The sequence below is a fragment of the Zalophus californianus genome, chromosome 10, assembly GCF_009762305.2.
Source record: "Zalophus californianus isolate mZalCal1 chromosome 10, mZalCal1.pri.v2, whole genome shotgun sequence".
Classification (NCBI taxonomy): domain Eukaryota; kingdom Metazoa; phylum Chordata; class Mammalia; order Carnivora; family Otariidae; genus Zalophus; species Zalophus californianus.
The window spans coordinates 66202514-66230337 of NC_045604.1; the positions used below are offsets into that span (position 1 = coordinate 66202514).

General features: G+C 35.2%; 1 protein-coding gene across 8 annotated transcripts in view; it reads left to right on the forward strand.

Annotated features, from left to right (window-relative positions):
- CDC42BPA (CDC42 binding protein kinase alpha) overlaps nt 1–27824 on the forward strand; it is a 350869-nt gene that overhangs the window by 139180 nt on the left and 183865 nt on the right. For all 8 annotated transcript variants that reach the window (XM_027612777.2, XM_027612773.2, XM_027612774.2 and 5 more), the window contains exons 6-8: nt 14396–14489; nt 25488–25688; nt 27496–27744. In XM_027612777.2, coding sequence (XP_027468578.1) covers nt 14396–14489; nt 25488–25688; nt 27496–27744 — 544 coding nt within the window. The remainder of the gene's footprint in view (nt 1–14395; nt 14490–25487; nt 25689–27495; nt 27745–27824) is intronic.

Below are 27824 nucleotides of genomic sequence, written 5' to 3' on the forward strand. Positions count from 1 at the left end.
TGGAATAATAGGCCAAAAAATAAATCACCTTAAACCTCACACAAATATAAAAAATAATTCAAAATTGATCATGGATTTAAATATACAACATAGAAGTGTAAAACTGTCAGAAGAAAACATTGGAGAGCATCTTCTGGACTTAGGGCTTAGTCTTGCTCCTTAATGAGGAGTTCTTAGATAGGACCCCCAAAATTAATGAAGTGGACTTTATCAAAGTTAAAAACATGTGCACTTCATAAGGCCCAGGTAAGAGGATGAAGAGGCAAGCTACAGAATGGGAGAAAATATTTGCAAACCATGTGTATGATGAAGACCTTAAATCTGAAATATATAAAGAACTCTTGACATAATCAAAAAACGTCAAACAATCCAATTATAGGATGGACAAAAGACACGAAGAGACATTTTGCCCAAGAGGAGATACAGATGGCAACTAAGCACATAAAAAGCTGTTTAACATCATTAAGGCATTAGAAAAATGCAAATTAAAACACAATGAGACACCAATGAGAAGATATTAAGGCTGCTAAAATTACAAATAGTGATCATACTAAGTGCCAGTAAGGATGTGGAGAAAGTAGATCTCTCACACAATCTTGGTAGGTATGTAAAATGATTTGGCTGCTCTGGAAACAGTTTGAAAGTTAGAAAAAAAAAAAAATAACATGCACTAACCATGTGACCCAGGGATTACATTTGTAGACATTTATCCCAGAAAAATTAAAACTTATATTCACAGAAAAAACTGTACCTGAGTGTTCGTATCAGCTTCCTTTGTAATAGCAAAATACGAGAAGCAGCCCGCAAGTTCTTCAGTGGGCGGTGGGTTGCACACCTCTGCTGTACCTGCGGTATGCATACAAGGGATTGCTACTGGCAGGAGAAGGGGCATGCGGTACTAATTATACACAGCAGCCTGGGTGGACCCCAAGGGCATTATGCTGAGTGACAAGAATTAAATCTCAAAACGTATGTACTATATGATTCCACTTACCTAACATTCTTGGAATACCAAAACTACAGAGATAAAAAACAGATGAACAAACGGTCCCCAGGGGACAAGGTCAGGGGCCAGGATGGGGAGTGAGGCAGCATGTGGGAGTTCTTTGTGGTGATGGAACAGTTGTGTATCTTGAATGTGGTGGTAGTTACATGAATCGACACACGGGATAAGATTGATGGAACTACACACATGTGTGCATGCAGATTAAAAAAAGGATACAGACCAAGAAGGTGTATAATCTAACATTAATGTATCCATGTCAGTTTCCTGGTTTTGCCGTTGAGCTGTGGTTGTAATGTGTTGTTACCGGTGGAGAAGCTGGGTAGAACGGTGCATGGACTCAGTGCACTACTTACACAATTTCCTTTGAGTCTGTAATCATTTCAAATTGAACAAGTTTTAAGAAAAAAATAGCTTTATTACTTTATTTTCTAAAGTCTGAAAACCAAGCCCAAGAAACTCTCCATCGTGTCACACCTGCAATTTGTGTAAATTTGGGTGAATTCATCCAGATTGCCAAATTTGCTTAGGCTCCTGGCCTGCCAGGAAATGATTTTTCTTACCCTCTATAAGGCTGGGACCTGTAATCCATGTACTTGGGTGTCATTGGCAGATAGATGACGTGCAAATCACAAGGTAAGCTGAGACCACGTAGTGTAACAGTATTGAAGAGGATCCAGGACTGAGCCCTGAGGAACTTCAGTATTTCGAGATTGGGTAGAGTAGGAGGAATGGCCAACAAAGCAAACCAAGAAGGTACATTCGGAGGAAATAATGAGAGTGTAGATAAGATGTCTTATGGAAAATCAAAGTAAATCATCTTTCTCTTCATATTTCATTACATTAATGCCTTAGTTGATGCATTTCAAACATTTAATATCTTTGTGGATACTAGTGTCCTGGGTATTGGGAGTGGGAGTGAAGTCTGCTGTTTATGTATTATGCTTTTATGTAAGTAATATGCTCTTTACATTCAATTTACTATCTTTTGAAAAAAGACTAATTTTATTTATTTTTAAAGATTTTAACTAATTTATTTGTCAGAGACAGAGAGAGCACAAGCAGGGGAAGTGGTAGGCAGAGGGAGAAGCAGGCTCCCCACTGAGCAAGGAGCCCGATGTGGGACTTGATCCCAGGACACTGGGATCATGACCTGATCCAAAGGTAGACACCTAACCAACTGAGCCACCTGGGCGTCCCGAAAAAAGACTAATTTTAAGCAAATAACTTCTGCTTCATTGTTGTGCCCAAGTTGGACAAATTTTTAATTTTGTAAATTCATTCACAAGTATTATTCAGTCAGTCCTGTTTTTCCAGTATGCTATCTATTTTCTTGGGTGAGAATACACAGTAGGAGTGGAGGAAATATGCCCTCATTTGGAGAAATTATTTTGAGGTAAGCTTATCTATAGTAATAGAGAGCAATTGAATGACAACAAAAACAGGTTTAAAAAAAAAAGCAGTAAGAATTATATACCTAACCACTGTGGAGATGTAGAATAAGAGAGTAAATAGGTAGTGAACAAGTGAATCAGGAGGACCTCTTGGAAAAAGCCAGTCTGTGATAGGAAGAAGATAGTTCAACAGACTGAAGTAGCTTAGCTGAGGAAGGAGGACCAAAGTAAACAAGATATACAAAGAATGACCATTGAGGTTCAGAAATAAAATTTTATCATTTTAATGTTAAAGGCATCACTTGAATCCTTAGAAAAATACAATATAAAAACATTGTTATAAGAGCATATCTATATTTTTTAATGCTTTTAACAAAATGACTATTTTTTGGTGGTCACTAAATAGCTTATTTTTGATCTGTCACCTCAGATTTGAGACCTGCCATAGGTGCACTTTGATTTTCAACTTAAAGTCTGAATGCCAACATTTCCATTTTTGATTTGCTGAATAAGCACTATGCATTTTAAGAGTGTGTCCTTTTCAATCATTTATTTGCTTAAATGCAAAATTTGTGAAAGAGATTATTTCTAACAACTAAACAGTATCATGTGGAATATATCTGACTCCGATTGATTAAAGTACATGCCAAATGTTGGGTTATAGTAAAGCAAGCTCTAATTATAGGTTGAAAAAAACCCCAACTTATTTCTAAATATGTTAATTAAACTCAGCAATAGGCTTGGTGTTCAAATTGTTAGCTGCAACATCAGGCTTGCTAATAATAATGAAATACACAAAATCCTACTGGAACAACAACAAAGCTTGATCTGGTTAGAATGTTGTGTTTGATTATCCTGTGGTGTAGTTTAGATGACAAAAGTGGAAAGATGAGAACGTTTGTGGTGTTTTTAAAGAATACGTAGATAATCAGAATGTTAATTCTGATACCAAAGTGTTACCAGCTGATATTGTGTGTTCTTCAGTAGCCAGGATCTTACCTTGATTTTTGTTTCTTGTATAGGTTTTATGATATCACCATTTTAAGAGTGGTGCTCATGTTGTCTCCAAACTAGAAGGACCTTATTAGAAACTGCTTTGATAGAGAAGGGAAGGTCATTGATGGTGGGCAGATCATTTTGTCACAGTATGTAATGCTTTAAACTTGTTGATTAGGGAGAATTAGATATGCATATAAAATCTGGAGAGAGCAGTTCCTTTGTTTTAGATCACCTATCATTTTACACTGCTTAGTGGCAATAGGTACCCATATAGTTAGGTAACAGTAGAATGTGAAACTAGTTTTTACAAATGGAGAATTCTCTCAGGGCATCCGGGTGGCTCAGTTGGTTAAACATCTGACTCTTGGGTTTCAGCTCAGGTTGTAATCTCAGGGTTGTGAGATCAAGCCCTGAGTGGGGCTTTGCACTGGGCATGGAATCTGCTTGAGATTCTCTCTCTAAAAACAACAACAAAAAAGAATTGTCTCTCCATTTTAAACCCTTCAGTTTTTAAAAATGATCTAAAAATCACAAACTTTTCTTTATTGGTTCTACTCATAATAGCATTAGATACTGTCCTTGGTAACTAACATTAATAGTAATCATTAATCTATTACTGGCTCATGACTTTTTCCAAACTTTTTTCACCCAGTGGAGGAAAAGAGTTATCTCTACCTTTTTGTACTACTTGCCAGTGATATTCAGGGGATGTTCATTAAAAATTGCTGTAAGATTTAATTATAAATAGTCTTTTTTTAACAACTTTATTGAGATGTAATTCACATACCATACAGTTCAGCCAATTAAAATGTGCAGTGGTTTTTAGTGTATCCACAGATATGTTAAACCATCACCTCAGTCCGTTTTAAACCATTTTCATCACTTCAAACAGAAACTCTGTACCCTTAAGCTCTCACCTCGCTGTTGCCTTAAGGAACCATTAATCTCTCTGTCTCTATAGATTTGTCTATTCTGGACATTTAATATAAAGGAAACAGTGGGCGTCCCTCGACTGGCTTCTTTCACTTAGCACATTGTTTTCAAGGTTCAGTCATGTTGTAGAGTATACTAGAGTGTACATCTCAGCTTAACCAGGTTAACTGCCTGGTAAAACCAAAACGCCAACATTTTCCAGAGATTTTTGACAGAGTCCATAGTGTGCCATGGGATCATAATGTACATAGTACTATCCAAAATTAGTCTATCAGGAAATTATGATTGAGCCTCAAGAGAAAAAAGTGGACTGATAGCTCAAGATGACCCAGGTCAATTGACCTACATTTGAATTATAAGAATTATCAGATAAAACCTTTAAAAAAGTACTTATTTTAAGCATATTTCATGAAGTAAAGGAAAACACATTTAAAATGAATGAGATGATAGAAAATCTCAGTAGTGAAATAGAAAAAAAAAGAACCAAATGAAAACTTCAGAATAGAAAAATATAGTATCTCAAATAAAATTTCACTGAATGGTTTCTGTATCAGAAAGGAGACTCATAAGAGAAAGTCAGTGAAATTGAGTATAGATCAGTAGAAATTATTCTATGCAAACTAGACATGGAAATATTGAAAGAATGAACTGATAAGGGATGAAAAGATGTAACATATGTAATGGGAGCCCCAGAAAGACAGAATGGGACAGAAAAAATAATGGCTGAAGATGTCCCGTGTTTGGAGAAACATAGGAATTTAGAGAATTAACAGTCACAGGAAGTCAAAACAATATAAATTCTAAGACGATCACACTCAGCACCTCCAAATCAAAGTGTGGAATACAAAGGACATGAAAAGTCTTGAAAGCATCTAGAGGAAAAATAACATTTTACATACCGGAGAAAAACAATCAGAGATCTCAGATTTCTCATCAAGACCACAGGGGCTAAAAGATCATTGAACAATATGTTTACAACACTGGAAGGTAGAAAACTATCAACCTAGAATTTTGTATCCAATGAAAATTTCCTTCCGGAATGAAGTTAAAAAGAGAATATTTTTGGATACATGAAACCCAAGAGAATATATTGCTCAGGACCTTCCTTACCAGAAACACTGACACATTTCAGAATGAAGGAAATGTTAGCAGAGGGAAATGTGGGTCTTCAAGAAAGAAGAAAAAGCATAATAAATGGTAAAAAAAAATCTCAGTGTATATAAAACACTTTTTTCCTCTTCTTTATTTTTTTTAAAGATTAAAATTTTTTTTTGTTGTTTATTTTTAAGTAATCTCTACACCCAAGGTGGGGCTTGAACTCACAACCCTGAGATGAAGAGTTTCACGCTTCACCAACTGAGCCAGACAGGTCACCCCTCTCTTAGGTTCTTTAAAACACTTGACTGTTTAAAGAAATTTGTTTTGGTAGATATTCAGTGAACAAATATATAAATATATAATATGTATGACAACTATAACATAATGGAGAGAGATATAGCATAAGCAAATTCTAGTATAATTATAGACCTTTAAAATTTTTTTTGAAAAAAGGAAAAAATCCTGTGGAGACAAAAAGAATAAGTGACTTCTAGGGGAAAGAAAATGTGTTATAATCAGACAATTTGACAAAAATGTTTATGACAGAAAAAAAAATGCTTTAAGTATTTATGATACCCCAGAAAGAGAACATGAACACAATCGCCTTTCAGGTATAAAGAGCACAAACAAATGTCGTGAACTTGCAGGAGCCTGGGGAACGTTGATCCCTTGAATTTTTCCTGAAGAATCTAGTACTCCGCTAGAGAATGAGCTGGGACAACCAAAATGACCATGGAGAATCAGCTTAAGGACTGGAGTTGCTCATTAAGTAGTTGTAGAACTGAAACAGAAAACAAGTTAAGAGGGAGCGGAAACAGCATTTACGGCTGTACACTCTAGGAATGGATGTAGGGAGCAACTATAAAAGTAGGTGGTGATAATTGGGGAGTTTATACACATTTTTTTTCAAATTGTTTTCAGGCATCAAATTTTTGGTTCTGGTATAAATGATGTTATTTTGAGATTGTTGTGTGTAAATGTGAAATAAAGGCAAATGCAAGATTATGGAGTACTCCAATTCTCTTATCTCCCGTGTCCTTAAGAATCAGGCCTGTTGGTGCAGAAGAAAGGAGACGCTGATATAAAATAGAAGAGGACATCTGTAAACTCTGTAGTTCTGAATTTGAATTGGAAGTATCAGAATGAGCTGCTGAGGTTTCCATAATTAGCAAGAAGGACTCCCAGAATTTCCTGAAAACTACTCTGCTTACAGTTTATGATGTGGAGAGAGTACACATTAAACTCAGCCAAGAGAAGAAGTACATAGGGCAGAGTTCAGGAGAGTACTGGTATTATATAAGACTGATGAATCACTGACCTCTACCTCTGAAACTAATGATGCATTATATGTTAATTAATTGAATTTAAATTAAAAAAAAAAAAAAGGAATCCTCCTTGCTTCTGGCACCTGCAAGTGCAGCCCTGGTCCTGGGACCCTGCATCAGATAGGGAGGGTGAGGTGAGAAGAGAATTATATCGTCATGCCAACATCCTCCCTCACTTCCTGTTTCCCCAGGAAAGTGGAATATACAAATTCATACTTGTTATATCGAGCTAGTCCTGATTCAGGGATCCTTTTTATCATTATTACTGCGTTTTATTTTGGTTTTGCCTTGAAATTTACTTTGTGTGGTAAAATATAGGTACACCAGGCTTTTAATAATGGTACTCACATCCCTCTGATTTTCTTTCATCCCTCCACCCCATCCCCTCTAAAACCCTCAGTTTGTTTCTCTGAGTCCATAGTCTCTCATGGTTCGTCTCCCCCTCTGATTTTACCCCCCTTCATTTTTCCCTTCTCCTAAGGTCCTCCATGCTATTCGTTGTGTTCCACAAATAAGTGAAACCATATAATAATTGACTTTCTCTGCTTGACTTATTTCACTTAGCACAATCTCCTCCAGTCCCATCCATGTTGATGCAAAGGTTGGGTATTCATCATTTCTGATGGCTGAGTAATATTCCATTGTATATATGGACCACATCTTCTTTATCCATTTGTCTCTCGTATATTTTTGGCATTTTGTACTTTTCCACCCTTTATTTTTTACACTGAAATACATATGATAAAATACACAAGTGCTAGATGTGCCATGATGAGTTTTGACAATGGATATACCTGTGTAGCCATCATCGCAATCAAGATGTAGAATGTTTTTATCACCCTGAAAATTGCCTTATGCTCTTTCCCAGTTAACGTTTGTTTCTCCAGCTACTGGTTGTTCTGGTTTCTATTCCCATAACTTAGTTTTACCTGTTCTGAAACTTCTTATAAATAGAATTCTACATCATGTATTCTTTTCTGTATGATGTCTTTTTTATCAGCATATAGGTTCTTGAGATTCAGTTTGATGTACATGACAATAGATTTTTCTTTATCGGTAAGTAGTCTTCCATTGTATAAATAATATGACAATTTATCCACCTCCCTGTTGACAGCCATTTGAGTGTTTTTATTTCCCATTTTGAACTATTACAGTATAGCTGCTGTGAACATTGTTTTACTCCATGTGGTCTTATGGATGAAGAGGTTCTCTTTTATTTTTAAGAAAGCAATAATTGAATCCTGTATAAATTGTTTCAGAAAATTTGAGTTTTCGAAAAGCCATTTGCCTCACTTTATGAAGATAGTAAAACCTTGATAACAAAACTTGAGGATAGTACAAGAAAAGAGTGTTAATATAGAACAGTATCACTTATGAAAAGAAAAGCAAAAGTCCTAAAGAGACAATTGAATCAAACTCAGCTGTGTAGATGTATTTATTAATACTAATAAGACAGACTTATTTTTCAATTTAATGTCTCTAAAATTGGGATGCTTTTTAAAATAATGGCTTCTAAAATTATAGTTGTGTGTTCTCTCCTTTAGTGGCACATGACATAGTGGTGCATCTTTATAATCAATGGAATTTTAGACTCCGTGATACATGGTACATTAAAAAACAAAAGTACAGTCATGTGGGTTTCATCCCAGGATGCAAGGGAGTTTCAACATTAGAGCATCTATTAGTGTAATACACTATATTCATAAATTGAAGGAGGAAAACCATAAAATCTCAATACTAAAAGTAATAAAATTGAATATCCGTTCCTGATACTTTTAGCAAATTAGGAGTTGAAGATAATTCTCATAACCTGATACTGAATTTCTACTGAAAATCTAAACCAAGCATCATACTTAATGGCGAAACATAAGAAATGTTCCCACTAAAATTGAAAGCAAGATGAGAATGTTTCTTTGAAGAAAATCCCATTCACAATAGCAACGAAACTGTAAGGTACCAAAAACTATAGATAATAAAACGTAGATATATAAAATAAATATATAGATACATAGTTAAGAAAAGATAAGTAATTCTGTGCAGAAAACATTCAGTATTATTGAACGACATAAAAGAATATTCATAAGTAAGATACATTGTATACATGGATGGGAAGAGTCTTCTTATAAAGATATCAGTTCTTTCAGATTAATATATAAAACCATTGTGAGTCCCATCAAAATCTCAGTGTGTTCTATGGAACATATTAAGTTAATCCTAGCATTCGTCTGAAAGAGCCATGACATTTTAAAAACCTGATCTGCGGGTGTAGAGAGGTTATTACAGAGCTTTCGTAATTAAAATAGTGTGGTATTGGTCCAGGTATAGGCGTATACATAGGATGATCATGTATCTCAGTTTCTCTAGATCAGTTCCAGATTATGCTTGTTGTTCTGGTGATTATTCATAGGCTTCCTTTTACCCTGAAAGCTGTTCAGGGAGATTGCTTTAGTAATTTCTGAAACAGACCGACTTGATTTGCAAGCTAAGTGGTGAAAGGATGTCATTCAGTCAGTGGTGCTGGGACAGAAAGAAATGGGATGGGCCTTTATCTCATACTACATGCAAACATTTATTCCAGGGAGACTAAAGACTTGAAATGAAAAGTAAAACTTTAAAACTTATAAAAGAAAATATAGGACATTATCTGTATGACCTCTGGGAGAAGGTAAGGGAAATTTCCTGGGACACAAACCACAAAATATGAGAGTAGAATTGTGGTTGCAAAGGGCTGGGGAGATAGGGAGAGGTTGGTCAAAGGGTACAAACTTCCAATTATAAGATGGATAAGGTCTTGGGGCACCTGGATGGCTCAGTAGGCTAAGCGTTTGACTCTTGATTTCGGCTCAGGTCATGGTCTCAGGGTCGTGGGTTCGAGCTCTGTGTTGGGCTCCTCACTCAACGGGGAGTCAGCTTGGAGATTATCTCTCCCTCTCCCTCTGCCCTTTCTCCCCCTAAGTAAATAAATCTAAAAAAAAAAAAAAGATGAATAAGGTCTGAGAAGCTAATATATAATGTGACTATAGTTGATAAAACTATGTTGTATAACTGAACTTTTCTAAGAGAATGGAAATTAAATGTTTTACCGAAAAACACCACCAAAAACAAAAGAACACATGATTAGTGTGTTAACTCAACAGTGAGAATCCCTTCATGATGTGTATGTATATCAAATCATCATGTTGTATACTCTAAATATATGACAGTTTTATTTGTAAGTTATATCTCAGTAAAGCTGAAAATAGTGAAAAAGACAAAAATTGTAAATTATAAGACTACATTGACATTAAATAATTTTTTTTTACAAATAAGACATTATAAACAGTGTGAGAAAACAAGCCCACATGCTGAGAGAAGAGATTTGTAACACATGTAAACTAAGCTTGAGTAAAAAGAATTCCTGAATATTAACCCAAACCCAAAAAACGAACAGCACACACACAGTATAAGAAAATGGCAAAGGAGGGGCCCCTGGGTGGGTCAGATGGTTAAGCGTCTGCCTTCAGCTCAGGTCATGATCCCAGGGTTCTGGGATCAAGCCCCACCTCGGCTCAGGGGGAGCCTGCTTCTTCCTCTCCCCCTGCCTCTCTCCCTGCTCATGCTCTCTCTCTGTCTATCTATCTATCTCTGTGTCTCAAATGAATAAATAAAATCTTTTTAAAAAAAGAAAATGTCAAAGGATATTAACTGGCATTTTACAGAAGAAGAATGTGAGATGACTAGTGATAATGTAAAAAAAGATTCTTAACCTTAGTGGCACTCATGCTTGTAAAGTTGAAGACTCACGTGTCTTTCATCATAGCAATTCCACTTCTAGGTGTACAGCATGGAGAAATGTTCATAGATGAGCACTAGGCAACATTAGTAAAAATATTCATTTCAGAATTTTATGTGATAGCAAAATAATCAACAATCTAAAATTGTTAAGAACTAAATTCTATAATCAGGAGAACTGATAAATTTGGTCTATGAAAGTATTCCATGTAGCAGTTAAATCTAACAAACTAGAACAATGTGTATCAATGTGGGTAACATGTTTTAGCAACAGTATTAGAATAAAACGACATTTCAAAGGGTACACACAGTTTGACATCAGTTATAAAGTTTAAAGACATTCAGAGAAATACATAGTCTTATGGTTGTATATATGTACTAATAATATAAAATATGTATGGATATAGTAAATGCCAGGGTAGTGGTTGCTAACCTGTGGGGAGTGGATGAAGGAGAGAAATGGAAAGGTAAAGGGATACATAGGGAGCGTCAATTCTATCCTGTTAAATATTTTCCATTTCATTATTTATTATTTGTTATAATATAGATATAATTTATTTGTCTAATTAAATTTTAATATTTCCTACTTTTAAAATAGCCTAAAATATTGATGACTATGAATCCTTTCACTCTTTTCCTTTTCTGTAATTCCTTTAGTCTTCTTTAAAATCTGAGAAATATGCCGATAGCAGTATGTATAGTGACTATACAGCTTGATATTTTTTAAAATAAAGAATAGAATCATTTTTTATACTTCTCTAAAAATGGTTTGGGTAATTTCTAAGGTTCCTTTCAGCACTAAAGTATACTTCTTTGATGTTTCCAAACAACAGAAAAATCTTTTTTTAACACACCATTCTGAAAGTGGGATAAATTCAAACATTGAGGATAATGAAGCCAATTTCCTATAAAAGTTGTTGTTTTCAGTCCATCTATCTGCCTGTCTCTGTTGAGCAGTCATCTGTCATCTTCAAGAGTTGTCACTAAACTTTTTCTGTAAAAGGCCAAACAGGAGATATTTTAGGCTTTGAAGGCCACACTGTCTGTGGTCAGAACTCTTCAACTCTGCTGTTGTAGTGAGAAAGCTGCTGTAGGTCATACTTAACCAGCTGAGCCACCCAGGCACCCCATGCCATAGATGATACTTTACAAGTGAATGGATGTGACTTTATTTACAATGAAATTTTATTTACAAAAATGGTCAGTGGGCTGGATTTGGCCTCTAAGTCAACATTTGCCAACTCATGATGTACAACACAGAAATTACTTCAATAATATTATCCTCTTATTGCAGATGGGAAAATGGAGCCATAGAGACCTTAAGTGGTATCATTCAGGTTAAATTAAAGGACCCTTACCTAAGGAGACATACCTACAGATATGTTGCCATGGTCAATGTCAAAGAAATTACTGCCTGTGTTTTCTTTTAGTTTAATGGTTTCAGGTCTCACGTTTAAGTCTTTAATCCATTTTGAGTTTATTTTTGTAAATGGTGTAGGAAGGTGGTTCAGTTTCATTCTTTTGCATGTAGCTGTCCAGTTTTTGCAATGCCATTTATGAAACACTGTCTTTTCCCCACTGTATATTCTTGCCTCCTTTGTCATAGGTTAATGGGCCATATAAGCTTGGGTTTATTTCTGGGCTCCCTGTTCTGTTCCATTGATGTCTGTTTTTGTGCCAGTACCATACTGTTTTGATTACTACAACTTTGTAGTATATCTTGAAATCTAGGATTGTGATACCTCCAGCTTTATTTTAGATATGTCTCTTCAAGCAAGGGAAACAAAAGCAAGAATAAACTGTTGGGACTACATCAAAACAAAAAGCTTTTGCATGGTGAAGGAAACCATCAAAAAGATGAAAAAGCAACCTATTAAGTGGGAGAAGATATTTGTAAATGATATATCCAGTAAAGGGATAATATCCAAAATATATGAAGAACTCAACATAATAGCAAAAAACCAGTCTAATAAAAAAATGAGCATAAGAACTAAATAGACTTTTTTCAAAAGACTACTTCAAAATGGCCAACACGTACCTGAAAAGTTGCTCTACATCACTCATCATCAGGGAAGTGCAAATCAAAACCACAATAAGATGTTACCTCATACCTGTCAGGATGGCTAGGATCAAAAAAGACAAGAAGTAACAGGTGTTGGTGAGGGTGTGGAGAAAAAGAAACCCTTGTGCACTGTTGGTGGGATTATAAACTGGTGTAGCCACTGTGGAAAACATCATAGAAGTGCCTCAAAAAAATTAAAAATAGAGATACCATATAATCCAGTAATTCCATTCCTGGGTATTTAACCAAAGACACAAAACACTAATTTGAGAAGGTATATGCACCCTTATGTCTATTGCAGCATTATTTACAATAGCCAAGATACGGAAGCAGCCAAAGGATCCATTGATAGATGAACGGACAAAGAAGCTAAGGGGTGTGTGTGTGTGTGTGTGTGTGTGTGTGTGTGTGTGTGTGTGTACATACATACATACATATATGTATATGGAATATATACAATGAAATATTAACCATAAAAAGAATATGATTTTGCCATTTGTGACAACATGTGTGTACCTGGAGAGTATTATGCTAAATGAAGTAAGTCAGAGAAAGACAAATACCATGTGATTTCATCTATATGTAGGTCTAAAAAACAAAACTAATGAAAAGGAAAGAAATAAACAAAAAAGTAGACTCTTAAATACAGAGAACAGACTGATGGTTTTCAGAGGGGAGGTGGGTCGGGGATGGATGAAATAGATAAATGGGATTAAGAGGTACAGACTTCCAGTTATAAAATAAATAAGGAAAGAGATGGAAAAAAAAAAAGGTGACCCTAACCACATGGTAATAGAATTCTTTTGGATTATATGATGTTCATAGATAATTTTTTTCCTTCCTCTACATGTAGAATATGTTGAGAAGGTTTGATCTCTTAATTTTTCAGAATTAATCTTTAGATTGTGATTAGAAAACACATTGCTGGGTCTTTACAGGAATCATTTTATGTATTTTGCCGAAGTTTGCATCCCTTTTCCTTATTCAGATGTAGAAACAAATACAAAAACTGGTGTGATTTAATTTGTTGTTAATTAGATTTGTATATCTTACAAGCCTTTGACTTAACATCCATAAATAGCTTTATATAACATAAATCACTACTAAGCAGTTGTGTCAGTTGTATTTCAAATAAGCTTTATGAAGAAATTTCTTTGCAATTACTTTGACTCGAAGTAATTGAACATTTATTTATTTACATTTACGTTCAAGGTCTAGGGAGTAAGTATATTTTTTCTTCTCCAATTTCATGGGCTAGAGAATAGTATGTTTTGTATATATCAAATAATTATGGCTCTTCTCTGTATACAGAAAGTAGGCCTACCATGGTCATACTGGAATCTTTGCAAATCTAAATTAATTTAACCTGAATGAAAACTGCCAGGAAGGGGCACGTGGATGCCTCAGTCAGTGAAGCGTCCAACTCTTATTTTGGCTCAGGTCATAATCTCAGGGTTGTGAGATCAAGCCCCGTGTTGGGCTCCATGCTCAGCTTAAGATTCTTTTTCTCCCTCTCCCTATGCCCCACCCCCACTCACTCGCGCAGGCATGCGCGCTCTCTCCCTCAAAAAAAAAAAAAGACAAAAAACTGCCAAAAAGCTTTTTATCTCCGGAACACTGAAAGTGCATGTGTTTCAGAAAGTTTCCATATGACTCAGAGCCAGGATTTGAACCCAAAATGTAGTCAAGTACGTGTTCTTAGAGTATTAATTTTAAAAGAAGTTGAGATTTCAGACAAATTTTTATCTTACCAAGTAAATGGTTGTATTTATTTTTCCCAACTAAAAATTGAATGTGTCTGTCTTTTCAGGGACATCAAACCTGACAATATATTGATGGATATGAATGGACATATTCGATTAGCAGATTTTGGTTCTTGTTTGAAGCTGATGGAAGATGGAACGGTAAATAAAGATAAATCTCAAGTCACTTTATCCACAGATATCTCCCTTGCTACTTGTCCTCTTTATCTGTTTTGGAAACCATCTATTTATATTATCTAAGTATCTATCCATCCATCCATCCATCCATTTGTCTTTCTATGCTCCACCTTTTCCCACAGTGGCATTAGGGATACTTATTCATAATAGGGTTTGTTTACAAAGTCCAGTGCCATTTTTAACTGCTTATATTAATGATGTTAAGATTGATATGATGTGTCTTTTATGAGAACCTTGTTTGGTTTTTTTCTTTAGCTGAACTGTTTGTTATTGTACTTGAGATATTTTCACAGTTTAAGAGAGGTGGATAAAATAAGGCCCACATGGAAGAAGAAAATGTGACTCCTTCTTCACCTTTATTTTTTTTTTATCTTTCTTTCCTTGTTGTCTAGTTTTTTTGAGGGACAATATTCAACAAATGAATGATCAGAACATCCTCTATGTGGATTTAGTTTCATATTCCCATTTGGTTTACTTCTACTAACCCTAGATCCCTCATATAAACTTAAAAGTTTATATGCCCCAATTTTATTCCCTGTTTTGTTTGGTTTTACTTCATCTTCCTGACTGTGTAGCAGAAGTGCAAATATATGTAATTTCATTTGGCAGAAACTATTTTGGAGAGCAGTTTAGTATAATATATTCCAAAGGCCATGAAAATGTCATATTATTTTGGACCAGTAATTTGACTTCTGAAAATTTATCCTAAGGAGATAAACTTTAAAAAAATAGATTATATGACTTCTGCCTCTGGCCATGATGAAAGGAGTAATTGGCACCAAATTGTCCTCTCACTATAAAAAACTGTAAAATTGTACATAATATTTGGGACAACTGTTTTCAGGCAATGTACAGCAGGCAGCATAAGACTGTTACCTTAAGAGAAATGAACTCATGAGATGTACCTTACAGTTTCCCAGGATGGGGACTGTATGCAGGCTCTGATGCAGAAACCTAGAGTTAGAGCCGAGGGTAGTAGTCATACAGAGCTGAGGAGGAAGACATTTAGAGGTGAGTTAGTTGAGTTAGTTAGTCTGCAGTGCTTAACACTGGAGAGGAGGGAGTTGTTCAGAGAGAGGGCCTAAGGATATGGGGCCCTGTACTGTACATATGCAGTATAAGACAGAAGACATACCAAATTATAGATGCTGTGCATCTGAAAATTGAACAGGTTACTGGAAATCAAGCAGTGCTGGAGAAGAGACAGTACATGGGGACACTGGAATTTCGGCCCTGGGGAGCTATTTAACACCTTTATAACATGTAAGACTTACTCCAAACCTGTGTAACATTCTAAATCCAAGTCCTGATAAAATTCATTGAGTTTGAAAGTGGTCCTCCAAATCAAGGGGGTTGAGATGAATTTTAGAGTTTCTACAAATCTGCCCCCAAAGATTGTAATTGTAAGGTAACCCTTGTTTAAAGAGATCAGGCAGTATTTTTTTTATCTGCTTCAATAATAATTAACATCTTCAGTGGAAGATAACAGAGTCCATACTCATTCTATAATATCTTTCTGTCAATGACCAACATTTAATTAGAAATCACCAGACCAAATAAAAATGGGGATAGGGGTAGGGATTGTGATACAGACTTAAAAAATAAAAGTAGTCAATAGAAACTTTGATAGCACAGTTGTTGGATTTAGCAGACAAGAGACGTAATGAAGCTGTCATCAATGTGTTTTTTTGAATAAATATGTCTAAAGAATCAAAATACAGTCTTAAAGATGGCTCGAATAAGGAATCTCAGCGGGAAAAGAAATCAAATGGACCTTTTAAGAACTTGAAAAGTGTAGTAATAGAAATAAATAACTCAGGGCGCCTGGGTGGCTCAGTTGTTAAGCGTATGCCTTCAGCTCGGGTCATGATCCCAGGGTCCTGGGATCGAGCCCCACATTGGGCTCCCTGCTCGGCGGGAAGCATGCTTCTCCCTCTCCCTCGCCCACTCCCCCTGCTTGTGTTCCCTCTCTCGCTGTGTCTCTCTCTGTCAAATAAATAAAATCTTTAAAAAAAAAAAAAAGAAATAACTCACAGGAGTAGGTTAATGGCAGATTAGAGATGAGAGAAGACAGTGCCAGTGAGTTTGAAGACAATAGTGATGGTCAATAGTGATGATCCAGTCTGAAGAACAGAGAGGAAAAGATTGAAGCAAAATAAATTCAGGCCCAGGGTTCCTTATGATTGGAATACTAGAAGGAGAAGAGAGTGAAACAAGAGTAGAAAGAATTTGTAGGATTGATGGCTCAGACTTACCAAAAATGATGAAAAACACAAATGTAAGAATCATAGTGTACCTCAAGGTTAAAAGGAACCACACCTGTCCACAATTAAACTACTGAAAATTAAAGGTAAGGGGAAAAAAATGGAAACCAGCCATAATTAAAAGCATGTTATATACTTCGGGAAAATGGTAAGAATAACCATAGGGGTCTCATCAGAAATAATATCTTTAAAGTGCTGAAAGAGAAAAAAAAATCTATAAACCAAGAATTCTATGTCAAGCAAAAATATTCCTCAGAAATGAAGGTGAATAAAAGACACTTTCAGGGGTGCCTGGGTGGCTCAGATGGTTAAGCATCTGCCTTCAGCTCGGGTCATGATCCCAGGGTCCTGGGATCAAGTCCCACATCGGGCTCCCTGCTAGACGGGGAGCCTCCTTCTCTCTCTGCCTCCGCCTCTCTCTCTCTCTCTGATTCTCATGAATAAATAAATAAAACATTAAAAAAAGAAAGACATTTTCAGTTAAATGAAAGTGATTAATCTGGTTGCTAAAGAATGTTCTTTAATCCAAAGGAAATGATACCATTTGGATACTTAGATTGATAGGATAAAGAATATCAGATATGATAAATAAGATCTGTAGGATAAAGAAAAAAAAAGACTCATCTTTTCTTCAAAATTTACATAAAAGCCAGATGAGTGTGAAAAGCAAAAATAATCATGCTGCCATGTGGGGTTATGATATTTATAAGTAAAAGATTTGAGGGCAGTAACACAATTTAGAATGTGTCTATGGAACTGCACTGCTTGGGGACACTTGTGTCTCTCTGAAGTATGAAGTGGGCAGCCGATAATGGCAGGTATGATACAAGAAGGGAGAACTTGCTGAGTTGAGAAGACACAGATTCAAGTCAGGGAGGCTGTGGCATCAGGAAGTTTGGGGTCAGAATTCTGGAGAGCAGAGCGCTACAGTGAAGAAGAATTCCAGGGGAAGAGCTGGTGTTTCCCCGAGTCCTGCCCCTTAGACTCAAAGCTGGGGCTCTTCTCTTGGAGTCTCATAGGCAGCCTTCCAGCTCCCTGGGCATTCCAGAATGCAATGAGGACGTTTCTGTCTGTGTGAGCTACCCACGATCAAGTTTATTCCTTGAAATCCTGGCGTGTCTTCCTAGTTGTTTGTTCTTTACTGATGATCTCAAAATAATTTTCCTGGACGTACTAGCATGTTTATCCTCCATTTAGAAAATTTTAATGAATAAGCCTTTTTACTTGTTTTATTTCCATTTTTATTTTTTAATCAATATATATTTTATTTTTTATCTATATATATTTTAAGCAGGCTTAGCATAAAAACAGCATTCCTTTGTCCCATTCTTCCTGCCTCCAAATCTCTACTGCTAGAGGCAGACACCTAGAGACTTGTGGCTGCTTGTCCTGTTGTTTCCTTTACTTACATATTTCTTGTTCTCATACTTGTGCTACTGTCTTTTGATTATTTCATTCTAGATATTACCTGTTAATTTCCTACTGTCTCATCCAACCCATACACTTTCTGTCTTCCTAGTGTAAGTCTTTCCTTAAATCATGTTCATTTCTTTATGACTCTATGCAAATATTATTCATAGTTTGGCCATGCAGTTTATTTTAATTACAGTTCTTTTCTTGAACATCTTTTTGTTGTCCTTGGTGTAAGTGACCACTTTGCCTTGTTTTCTATATAACTCTCACCAGTTTATCCCCCAACTTTCCAGCCCATAATTCCTTTCTCTCTCAGACATTATGTAACCTAGCAGTTCCCATTTACCTTTTGGAGAGAGCTACGCTCGAGTCTTGCCTTCTCCCTTCTCATCCAGACTGTTCTGCTGGCCGGTTGTAGCACAGTCATGCCAGGACTACCCTACTCTTCATCGTGGGATTCACTGGGCGGCAGTCCAGCAGCGGATCCGCTGTTTCCTGGCTCCCGTTTCTGGCTTTCTCTTCATCTGGTAGTAGCTCCTGAGAAGGGTTCTAATGGAAGTAAATATTTTATAATCTTGTACGTGTGAAAAATGCTTTCACTTCTACCCTCATACTTGATTGATAATTTGTTTGAGCATAGTATTACAGATTTGAAATGATTTTTCTTAGAATTTAGCAGGCATGGCATTGTCTTCTAATTTAATGTTGAGACATCTGGTGCCACTCTAAATCTCAGTTCTTCTATTATAACCTTTCCCCCCTTTTCTAGAAGCATTTAGGATATTCTGTTTTTCCCAGTGTTCTGAAACGTTATGATTATATGACTTTGTATGGATCTTTATTTATCACCTGGGCAACTCCCTTAATTTTAGCCTTTCCCAGATTTTGTGACTTTCCAAATCAAGTCTCAACTTGCTTTTTGGCTCTCACGTATGAATTGAAACTGTGCCATCTTAATCACTACACCTTTAAAAGAAGTCAATTTCTGGGAAGGATGTCCTGCTATAATTCTTTTTCTTCTTCTAAGATTGTCTTGGCTATTCTTGGCCATTTGTTTTTCCATATGATTGTTAGGATTATATTATTGGTTTATATACATACATGTACACACATACCCCTTCAGAAACAAGCTTGTAGACCTGCAATGAATTTAGAGGTTAATTTTGGGGAAATTTATGTCTATAACATGGAATCTTCCCTTCCATAAAGATGGTGTCTCTCTCCATTGTTTTAGGTTTTCTTTTGTGTCTGCTATTGAAGTTTTATAATCATGTTCACTGTAAACCCATTACCTTTATTTGTTAAATTTGTTCCTAGGTGCACTGTGGATTTTTGGGGCTTGGAGCATTATAAATGATAACTTTTACAATTTTTCAGTTTAATAGGTTGTTGCTTTTGTTTAGGACCACAGTTGATTTTTGTATACTCATCTTGAAACTAGCAAGCTCACTAAATTTTTTATTAGTTCAAAATAATTTGTAGATTCTTCTAGGTTTTGTAAGACAATCATGCAATCCACAAATAATGATCAACTTTAGGTTTTGTCTTTAACAAATGCTTACATATGCTGTTTCCCCCCATATGCAGTCAGTGACCTTCAGTGCAATATTAAAGACGTATGGTAATAGGGAGCTTCTTTGCTTTGTTCTTGATGCTAATGGTGTTTTTTTCTGTAGTTTCAAATTAAGTATGATGTTTGCTGTAAGTTTTTGGTAGATATTCCTTACAAGATTAAGAAAATTTCTGTTTCTTATTATGAAATATCTGTTTCTTATTAACATAGAATATGTTGTTATGGTTGTTATTGTTGTAATCAAATGACTTTTCTGCATCCAGTGAGATGATGGTATTAGGGTGTTTTTCCTTTAATCTGTTAAACTGATGAATGACAAAGATTATCTAATGTTAAATCATCCATTCTTTGGCCAAACATAACTCTATCATGAAGATGTATTGATATTTTTGAACAAATTGCTGGATTGACTCCGCTAATATTTTATATTGGATTGTTACCAGAGAGTCATACTTGAGTTGACCATTCTGAGATTGCAGTATGATTTTCTTTCTCAAATTGTTCTTGTCTGATTCTTGTATTTGGGCTATCTTAGCCTTATAAAATGGACAGGTGGTAGTCCTATTCTCTCCCCTTATCAATTTTGGCTTTAGAACAGTTTATATAATACAGAGGTTATCTATTTCTTATGAAATTGGTAGAACTCACTTTTATGTTATGTTAATCACCATACATTACATCATTAGTTTTTGATGTAGTGTTCCATGATTCATTGTTTACGTATAACACCCAGTGCTCCATGCAGAACGTGCCCCTTTAAATCACCTTTACCTTGGTTTGATTTTGTGTTCCTCTTGTTTTTGTGGTTTGTTTTCCAGGTAGATTTTATACTATTGATTCACATTTTTTAATGGTTATAGGTCTGTTTGGTTTTCTATTTCTTCCTGAGTCAGTTTTGGTAAGTTATATTTTTTTTCTATGAAAATTGTCTATTTTCTGTGAGTTTTCAATTTTGTTGGTATAATGTTCATGTTGCACTCTTCCTAGCTTTAAAATCTCTGTTACATGTGTAGTTTTGTTGTTTTTTCAATCCTAATGTTTGCTTGTGCTTTTCTTTCCCTTCATCAGTTCTGATATATAGAGCATTTTACTATTTTTCACTTCTAAATATTTTCCAACTTTACTTAGAATACTTCTGTGGACCATTGATTATTTAGATATCTGCCTTTTAATATCTTTAGTGTAGTATTTACTTATTTATTTGGTTCTTTCTAGTTTTATTTTACTGGAGTGTGGGTCTGTTTGATATCAGTTTTTTCTGGCGTTTGTCAAGATTTGCTTTTGCTTTATAACAGGCTAGTTTTTATAATGTTACTTGTTTGTTTGAAAATAATACATTCTTTTAAATTTCTGGATGCAGGTTATTATGTGGGTCCATAAGATTGAAGTTGTTAATTTGTTCAAATTTTTTATATTCTTACCAGTTTTATTTCTTTCTGCTATATCATCTATTATTTTAAAAGTCTTACTATGATACTGAATATATTAATTTTTCCTTGTAATCATCAATGTTTTCACAACCCTTTTGTAGCTACGTTGTTAGCTATATTATTCAGAATTGCTATTCCAGGGTATTTTCTTTTACAATTATGTTAATGAATTTTTAAAAATCTTAATAATGATTTTGCCTTTAGTGTCTATTTTAGCTGATAGAAATATAGCTACCATAATTTTCTTTTAACATCTGCCTGATGTATCTTTTCCATCCTTTTACTTTTAACCTTTCTGTGTCCTATGTTTAGGTATATCCCTTTTAAACAGATTATTGCTAATTTTTAAAAATATTTGTTCATTTTGGTTTTATTTGTCATCCATTGTGATGACGCTATCTTGTAATAGGTAAATTTAATCCATTTATAAATTTCATGATGATCAATATATTTATATTTATTCTTAGTATCTGATCTTGTGCTATTTACTGTAGCTTTTGCTTGTTTGTTTGCATGCATGCTTCCCCCCCCTCCTTCCTGCCTGCTGTTTATTTGGTCAAGTGTAGTTTAATTTCTCTTTTTATTTAATGTCTTTGGAAGCTATACATTCTATTTCAATTATTTTAATGTTTATCTTTAAATTTTTAACACTTAAGGTTTATCTAAAGTCTAGAGTCAGTTTCTCCACTATATTCCTTAGCCAAACAAGAAACTCAGTTTATCTTATACCATATACAAAAATTAACGAAAAACTAATCCAAGATCTGAATATAAGAGCTAAAACTATAAAACTCATAGAAGAAAACATAGGAGAACGCTTTATGACATTGGATTTAGCAATGATTTCTTGGATTTGACACCAAACAACAGGCAACAAAAGGAAAAATAGACAAATAGGACTACACCACCTTTAAAAATTTCTGTGCATTGGAGGACACAGTCATCTTGGTGAAAAGGCAACCGATGGAATGGGAGAAAATAGTTGCAAATCATATGTCTGATTAGGGGCTAACTATCCAGAATATGTGTTAATACGATTACCTACGACTCAGTAACAGAGCAATTCAAAATGCGCAAAATACTTGAATAGACATTTCTCCGAAGAAAATATACAAATGGCCAACAAGCTCAATGTCCGTAGTCATTAGGGAAATGCAAATCAAAGATACTACCTCACTCACACCCATTAAGTGGCTACTGTTAAAAAAATTTTAAAAATCCCACAATAAAACAGAAAATAATTGTTGGTGAAGATGTGAAAAAATTGGAACACTTGTGCTCTGTTGGTGGGAATGTAAAGTGTAAAATGCTGTAGCCACTCTGAAAAACAGTATGGCAGTTCTTCAGAAAATTAAAAATAGAATTATTGTATGATCCAGCAATTCTACTTCTGGGTATATAATATGCTTCACAGAATTGAAAGTAGTGACTCAAAGAGATATTTGTACACCCACATTCATAGTATCCACAATATCCAAGAGATTTAAGTAACCAAAGTGTCCATCAGCAGTTGGATGAATAAAGAAAATGTGGTATTTACATGTAATGGAATATTATTCAGTCTTAAAAAGAAGGAAATTTTAACACATGACACAACATGGATAAGCCTTGAAAATGTTAAGTGATTTAAGCCAGACACGAAATGTCAAATATTGTATGATTTCATGGCTCTGAGGCACCTGGGGTAGTCAGACTCAGAGAGAAAGTACAGTGGTAGTTGTCAGGGCCCAGGATGGGGCAGGGGGTGGGCAGGGGGCAGTTAGTGCTTAATGGATGCAGAGTTTCAGTTTTGCAAGATGAAAAGAGTTCTGGAGAGGGATAGTGGTGATGGTTGCACCACAGCATGAATGTGCTTCATGCCCTTGGAGTGTATGCTTGGAAATGGTTATAATGGTAAATTTTGTGCTATGGGTATTTTACCACAAGTAAAAATAATAATTAAAAAGTAAATTAAAAATAAAGATGAGAAAATAAGAAACTTCAACCACTTGAATCCTAATTGTTCCCTTGGTAACATGTTACTGTTTTCTGGTATTTTAGTTCCATCTGATTTTTCAATCTTTAAATAGTTGTCCCTCCTCCTCTGCTACCTCTCTTTCTCCTTCTCTTTTTCCTACTCCTCATCCTCTTCCTCCTTGTCATTATTTTATCCAATTAATGACTATGTAAAAGTTTACTAATACCTTTGTTCACAATTGCTTCTACTATCACATTCTTCCGTGTGCATTAAATTTCTTGTTTCCTGAGGTGCGTCCTTATGTTTATCTGAAAGAGTCTCTACATGGAAAATCATTCACTCTTTGTGTGAAAATGTCTATATTTAACCCTCATTTGTGTGTCATATTTAGGTGACAATTATTTTGTCTTTCACTTTGAAGATACAATTCCATTTTCTTCTGACTGCTGTGTCAGTACTAATAATTCAGCTGTCAGTCTAATTGCCGTGCCTTGGTAGGCAACCTCTTTATATTCTTTACTGTTTTGAAGATCTCTGTGCCTTTGGTACTCTGCAGTTCAACTGCGGTGTGTACAGAAGTGGATCTGGGTTTTATTTATCTTTTCATATCTTTTACCTATTCGCTTTTTTTTTTATTTTAAGGATTAGCTTTTTGGGTTTTTTCCCCCCATTTCTAGGACTTCATTTCACTTTATAAATCTTTCTTTTCTTATGATTTCACTTTTTAAATCATCTCTAATCATTTTAAACATACTTATTTCATGAAGTAGAATTGATCATTGTTAGGGGTCTAATTATATTGCTTCAATTTCTGACTTTTTTTTGTAATGCACTGTTTCCTCATTTAGTTTGTATTTTTGGATTGTGAGCTCATCTTCAGTGGGCTATTATGTGTGAGAATTATACGTGCTCAGGTTTGATCATGTGTCCTATAAAAGACTGAATTTTGAATAGTAGTAGTTTTGAATTTGTTATGCCAGGTTTTTGGGGTGCACCTCGCCTGGTGCCAGTATTTTTGCCTATTCCTTGGCCTGAGGACTTCTGGACCACAGAAGCACTATGATTTAGAATATCCACTGCTGGGACTATGTGGCTGAAAGTGATGAATTTTAGGAGGAGCAATTTTTTTGTTCACATTTCAGCCACAATCAATATAGATAAAATATCTTTCTCTGAGTGGCATATTTTTATAATTCACCTTTTCGCTTACCCTCTAGAGTAAAGGCTATTATATGGGGTGGTTTCTTGCTTCAAACTTCATATAAGCTGGGGGCTGTCCTCTTGTCCTCATGGATATATTAAAATCCAAGTACGTGGAAAATGAAAACCAACATTCCCCAGCCCCATTCCTGCTCTAACAAGTATCACCCTGGTTCTCAAACATTTGATTACCAGCCCCTAAGAATTTCTTTTTTCTCTAAGAGCTCATTTATATGTTTACAAAAATGGTTGTTATATTTTATCTAGTATTTTTAAGAGTTTGAGGTACACGAGTTTCAAGTTACCTTATCTCAGTATTATCAAAGAGGAAGTCTATTCTAATGATTACTAAGAATATTTTTTTCTAGAAAATCCAGAATATTAACATCATTCTACCTTGAGCATGTTCTTTTTTGATATGCTTCTTTAAAACATACAAAGAAACAATTTTATTTTACCTCAGAGTACCTTATAAGATGTGTGTGTGCCCAGGATCATTTTTAGTGATTATTTTCTTATTTAGCTCTAACTTGCCGTAATTATATGTCCAACTATTTTCCTCTACTGGGACTTTATTTTTTGAAGAATATGTCTCAAACCCCTTTGTAATTTTTAAAATTAATAAGTAGTTTGCAGTACATTGTTAATATTGATTTCCTTAGGTTTGAATTAAGGTGTTTTAAAATAATTTCCAGGTCGCTAATAAGTATTGGCCTGTTTTTTTTCAGGCTATATTTTCCTTTGACAAATTGCAGAATTTTCTTAGTTCCATTATTTATATGAATGTGTTGGTTAGTAATATCAATAATAAGGATGTTCTGTACTAAATACTCAGTTTGTTTTTAATGGCTGTGGTGTTCAAATCATTTTGTTACCTTAAATGTAGACAGTGAAGTACCAGCAATAATAAAGATTCTATAGTATTATGAAATCTGGAGGACTACTAGTGTGGAGATTATATACAATTTAACTTATATGTACAAGGAGGCTAAATTCAGGTAATGACAAAGTTGTAGTTTTGAAATAATGTCTGTTGTATATGTGAGTAAGTGTAAATATTTTTAATTAAAAATTGTTAATTGTTTCTAATGTAATAGATTACTAAAAATGTGTGAACTTCTTCAGGTCCAGTCCTCAGTGGCTGTTGGAACTCCAGATTATATCTCTCCTGAAATCCTTCAAGCCATGGAAGATGGGAAAGGGAGATATGGGCCTGAATGTGACTGGTGGTCTCTGGGGGTCTGTATGTATGAAATGCTTTATGGAGAAACACCATTTTATGCAGAATCTCTGGTGGAGACGTATGGAAAAATCATGAATCATAAAGTTAGTATGTTTTACTATTTTTCAATTGAATGTGGTAAATGATATATACAATAAATTTAAAGTAATGTGATAGGTAAAGAATTTTTTTTTAAAAACAACATTCTAATTCCTATGCTAATAGGGGACCTGACAAAAGTGAATAATCAAAATCCATAAATTGTACATGAAATTATGAGTTCTTACCTTCTCCTGTATTTTATTAGCAATGCTAATAAATAGGAAATTAAATGGTCTCTCCAGTAGAATAACAAAATTGGTAAGCAGATAATTTATATCCTTACTACTGTAAATGTACTCATGACTAGAATGCATTTAAAAAATCCTACCCTGGGGCACCTGGGTGGCTCAGTCGTTAAGCTTCTGCCTTCGGCTCAGGTCATGATCCCAGAGTCCTGGGATCAAGTCCCGCATTGGGCTCCCTGCTCAGCGGGGAGTCTGCTTTTCCCTCTCCCACTCCCCCGTGCTTGTGTTCCCTCTCTCGCTGTCTCTTTCTCTCTGTCAAATAAATAGATAAAAATCTTTAAAAAAATAAAAAATTCTCATCCTTAGCCATAATAAATGAAATGCAAATCAAAATAAAACTGAGATATTCCTTTTCCCCTGGGCAAAGATGAAAAGAAAAATTACACTGTACTGTAAATAATCCAGTGAGATGGACATTGTTAGACATTGTTGATAGGAATATAAATTGATGTAATCTTCTGTCAACAAGTCTGTAAGTATGCATCTAGAGCCTTAAAAATGGTTAGAACTTTGGATTGAGCAACTTCAGTTTTAGGAATCTGCCCTAAGGAAATATTCAGTCGAATCAAGATGTTTGTACAAGGATATTCCAGTCTTCTTTACCATCAAAACAGTGAAAACAATCCAGAATCACCACAGAAACAAATTAATAGAGCCTTAATCCATTTAATTCCCAGTGAAATAGAAATAAATTGTAATAAAGAGAGGAAGGTTCTGATTGATTGGTTTCAGAAGATTGTGAGCAGTTGCAAACACCTGGAATGGGAATGTCCCATAAAAGGGGGTGATACCATTATGATCAGTTGCTTCACGAATATATTAACTAGTTGATGCTCTTGTGTGGAGTTGGTGCTCTTCTGCCTGGCTGCAAGGATAATCTAACTAGTTATGGAGAATCGGAAGACAGGGAATAGCCAGCTACTGAGTTGTAAAGACCACATGTAGCATTTCAGAGAGATCGTTGTCTGTGACGTGGTGGCTCAGAGCACAGATTGTAGAGTCAGGCCGCTCTTCCAAAATCCCAGCTCTCCTGTTTACTAGTTGTGTGACTGGGAGCAACTGGCTTGAACTCCCTGGGCCTTTGGGTCTCTTCTATAAAATCAGGATAATAGTGGCACCTGCCTTTGAGGATTGCTGTGAGGATTATAGGCATTAAGTGAATAAAGTGTTTCCACGAGTGCCAAGTGCATGGTCTGTTCTTTACAGGTGTTTGCTGTTGTTACTTAATGCTTAGTTTGTGGCGTATATGAACATCGTCAGTCATAGACACTCTACTGAAATGTTGAGTCAGATTCTACTTTTAATAAGTTCCCTTTCTTTTGACAGCAGTTTAAGGTATTTTAGCATTTAATTTATTCTTTCTACAGTGCATGTGTAACTAAGTCGTATAAAATTAAAAGTTCTTTTAGGTAAATGCTCTTTTTTTCTTGTAATATGAGTACTCTGCACTAGTGTACACTTATTACACATTTTTAAAATGCATTTTTAAGAAAATAAATGTTAATCAACCTATTTAGGGAGTTAAATACTGATTTATGTTTTGTTTCTATTGTTCTTTGTCTAGGAGAGGTTTCAGTTTCCAGCTCAAGTGACTGATGTGTCTGAAAATGCTAAGGATCTTATTCGAAGGCTCATTTGCAGCAGAGAACACCGACTTGGTCAAAATGGGATAGAAGACTTTAAGAAACACCCATTTTTCAATGGAATTGATTGGGATAATATTCAAAACTGTGAAGCACCTTATATTCCAGAAGTTAGTAGCCCAACAGATACATCGAATTTTGATGTGGATGATGATTGTTTAAAGAATTCTGTAAGTATGACATTGCGAAGAAGTTCTGTCCCTCTCTTTTTAATGTGGTTATGAAGCAATTGTATGGACCTTATCAATTA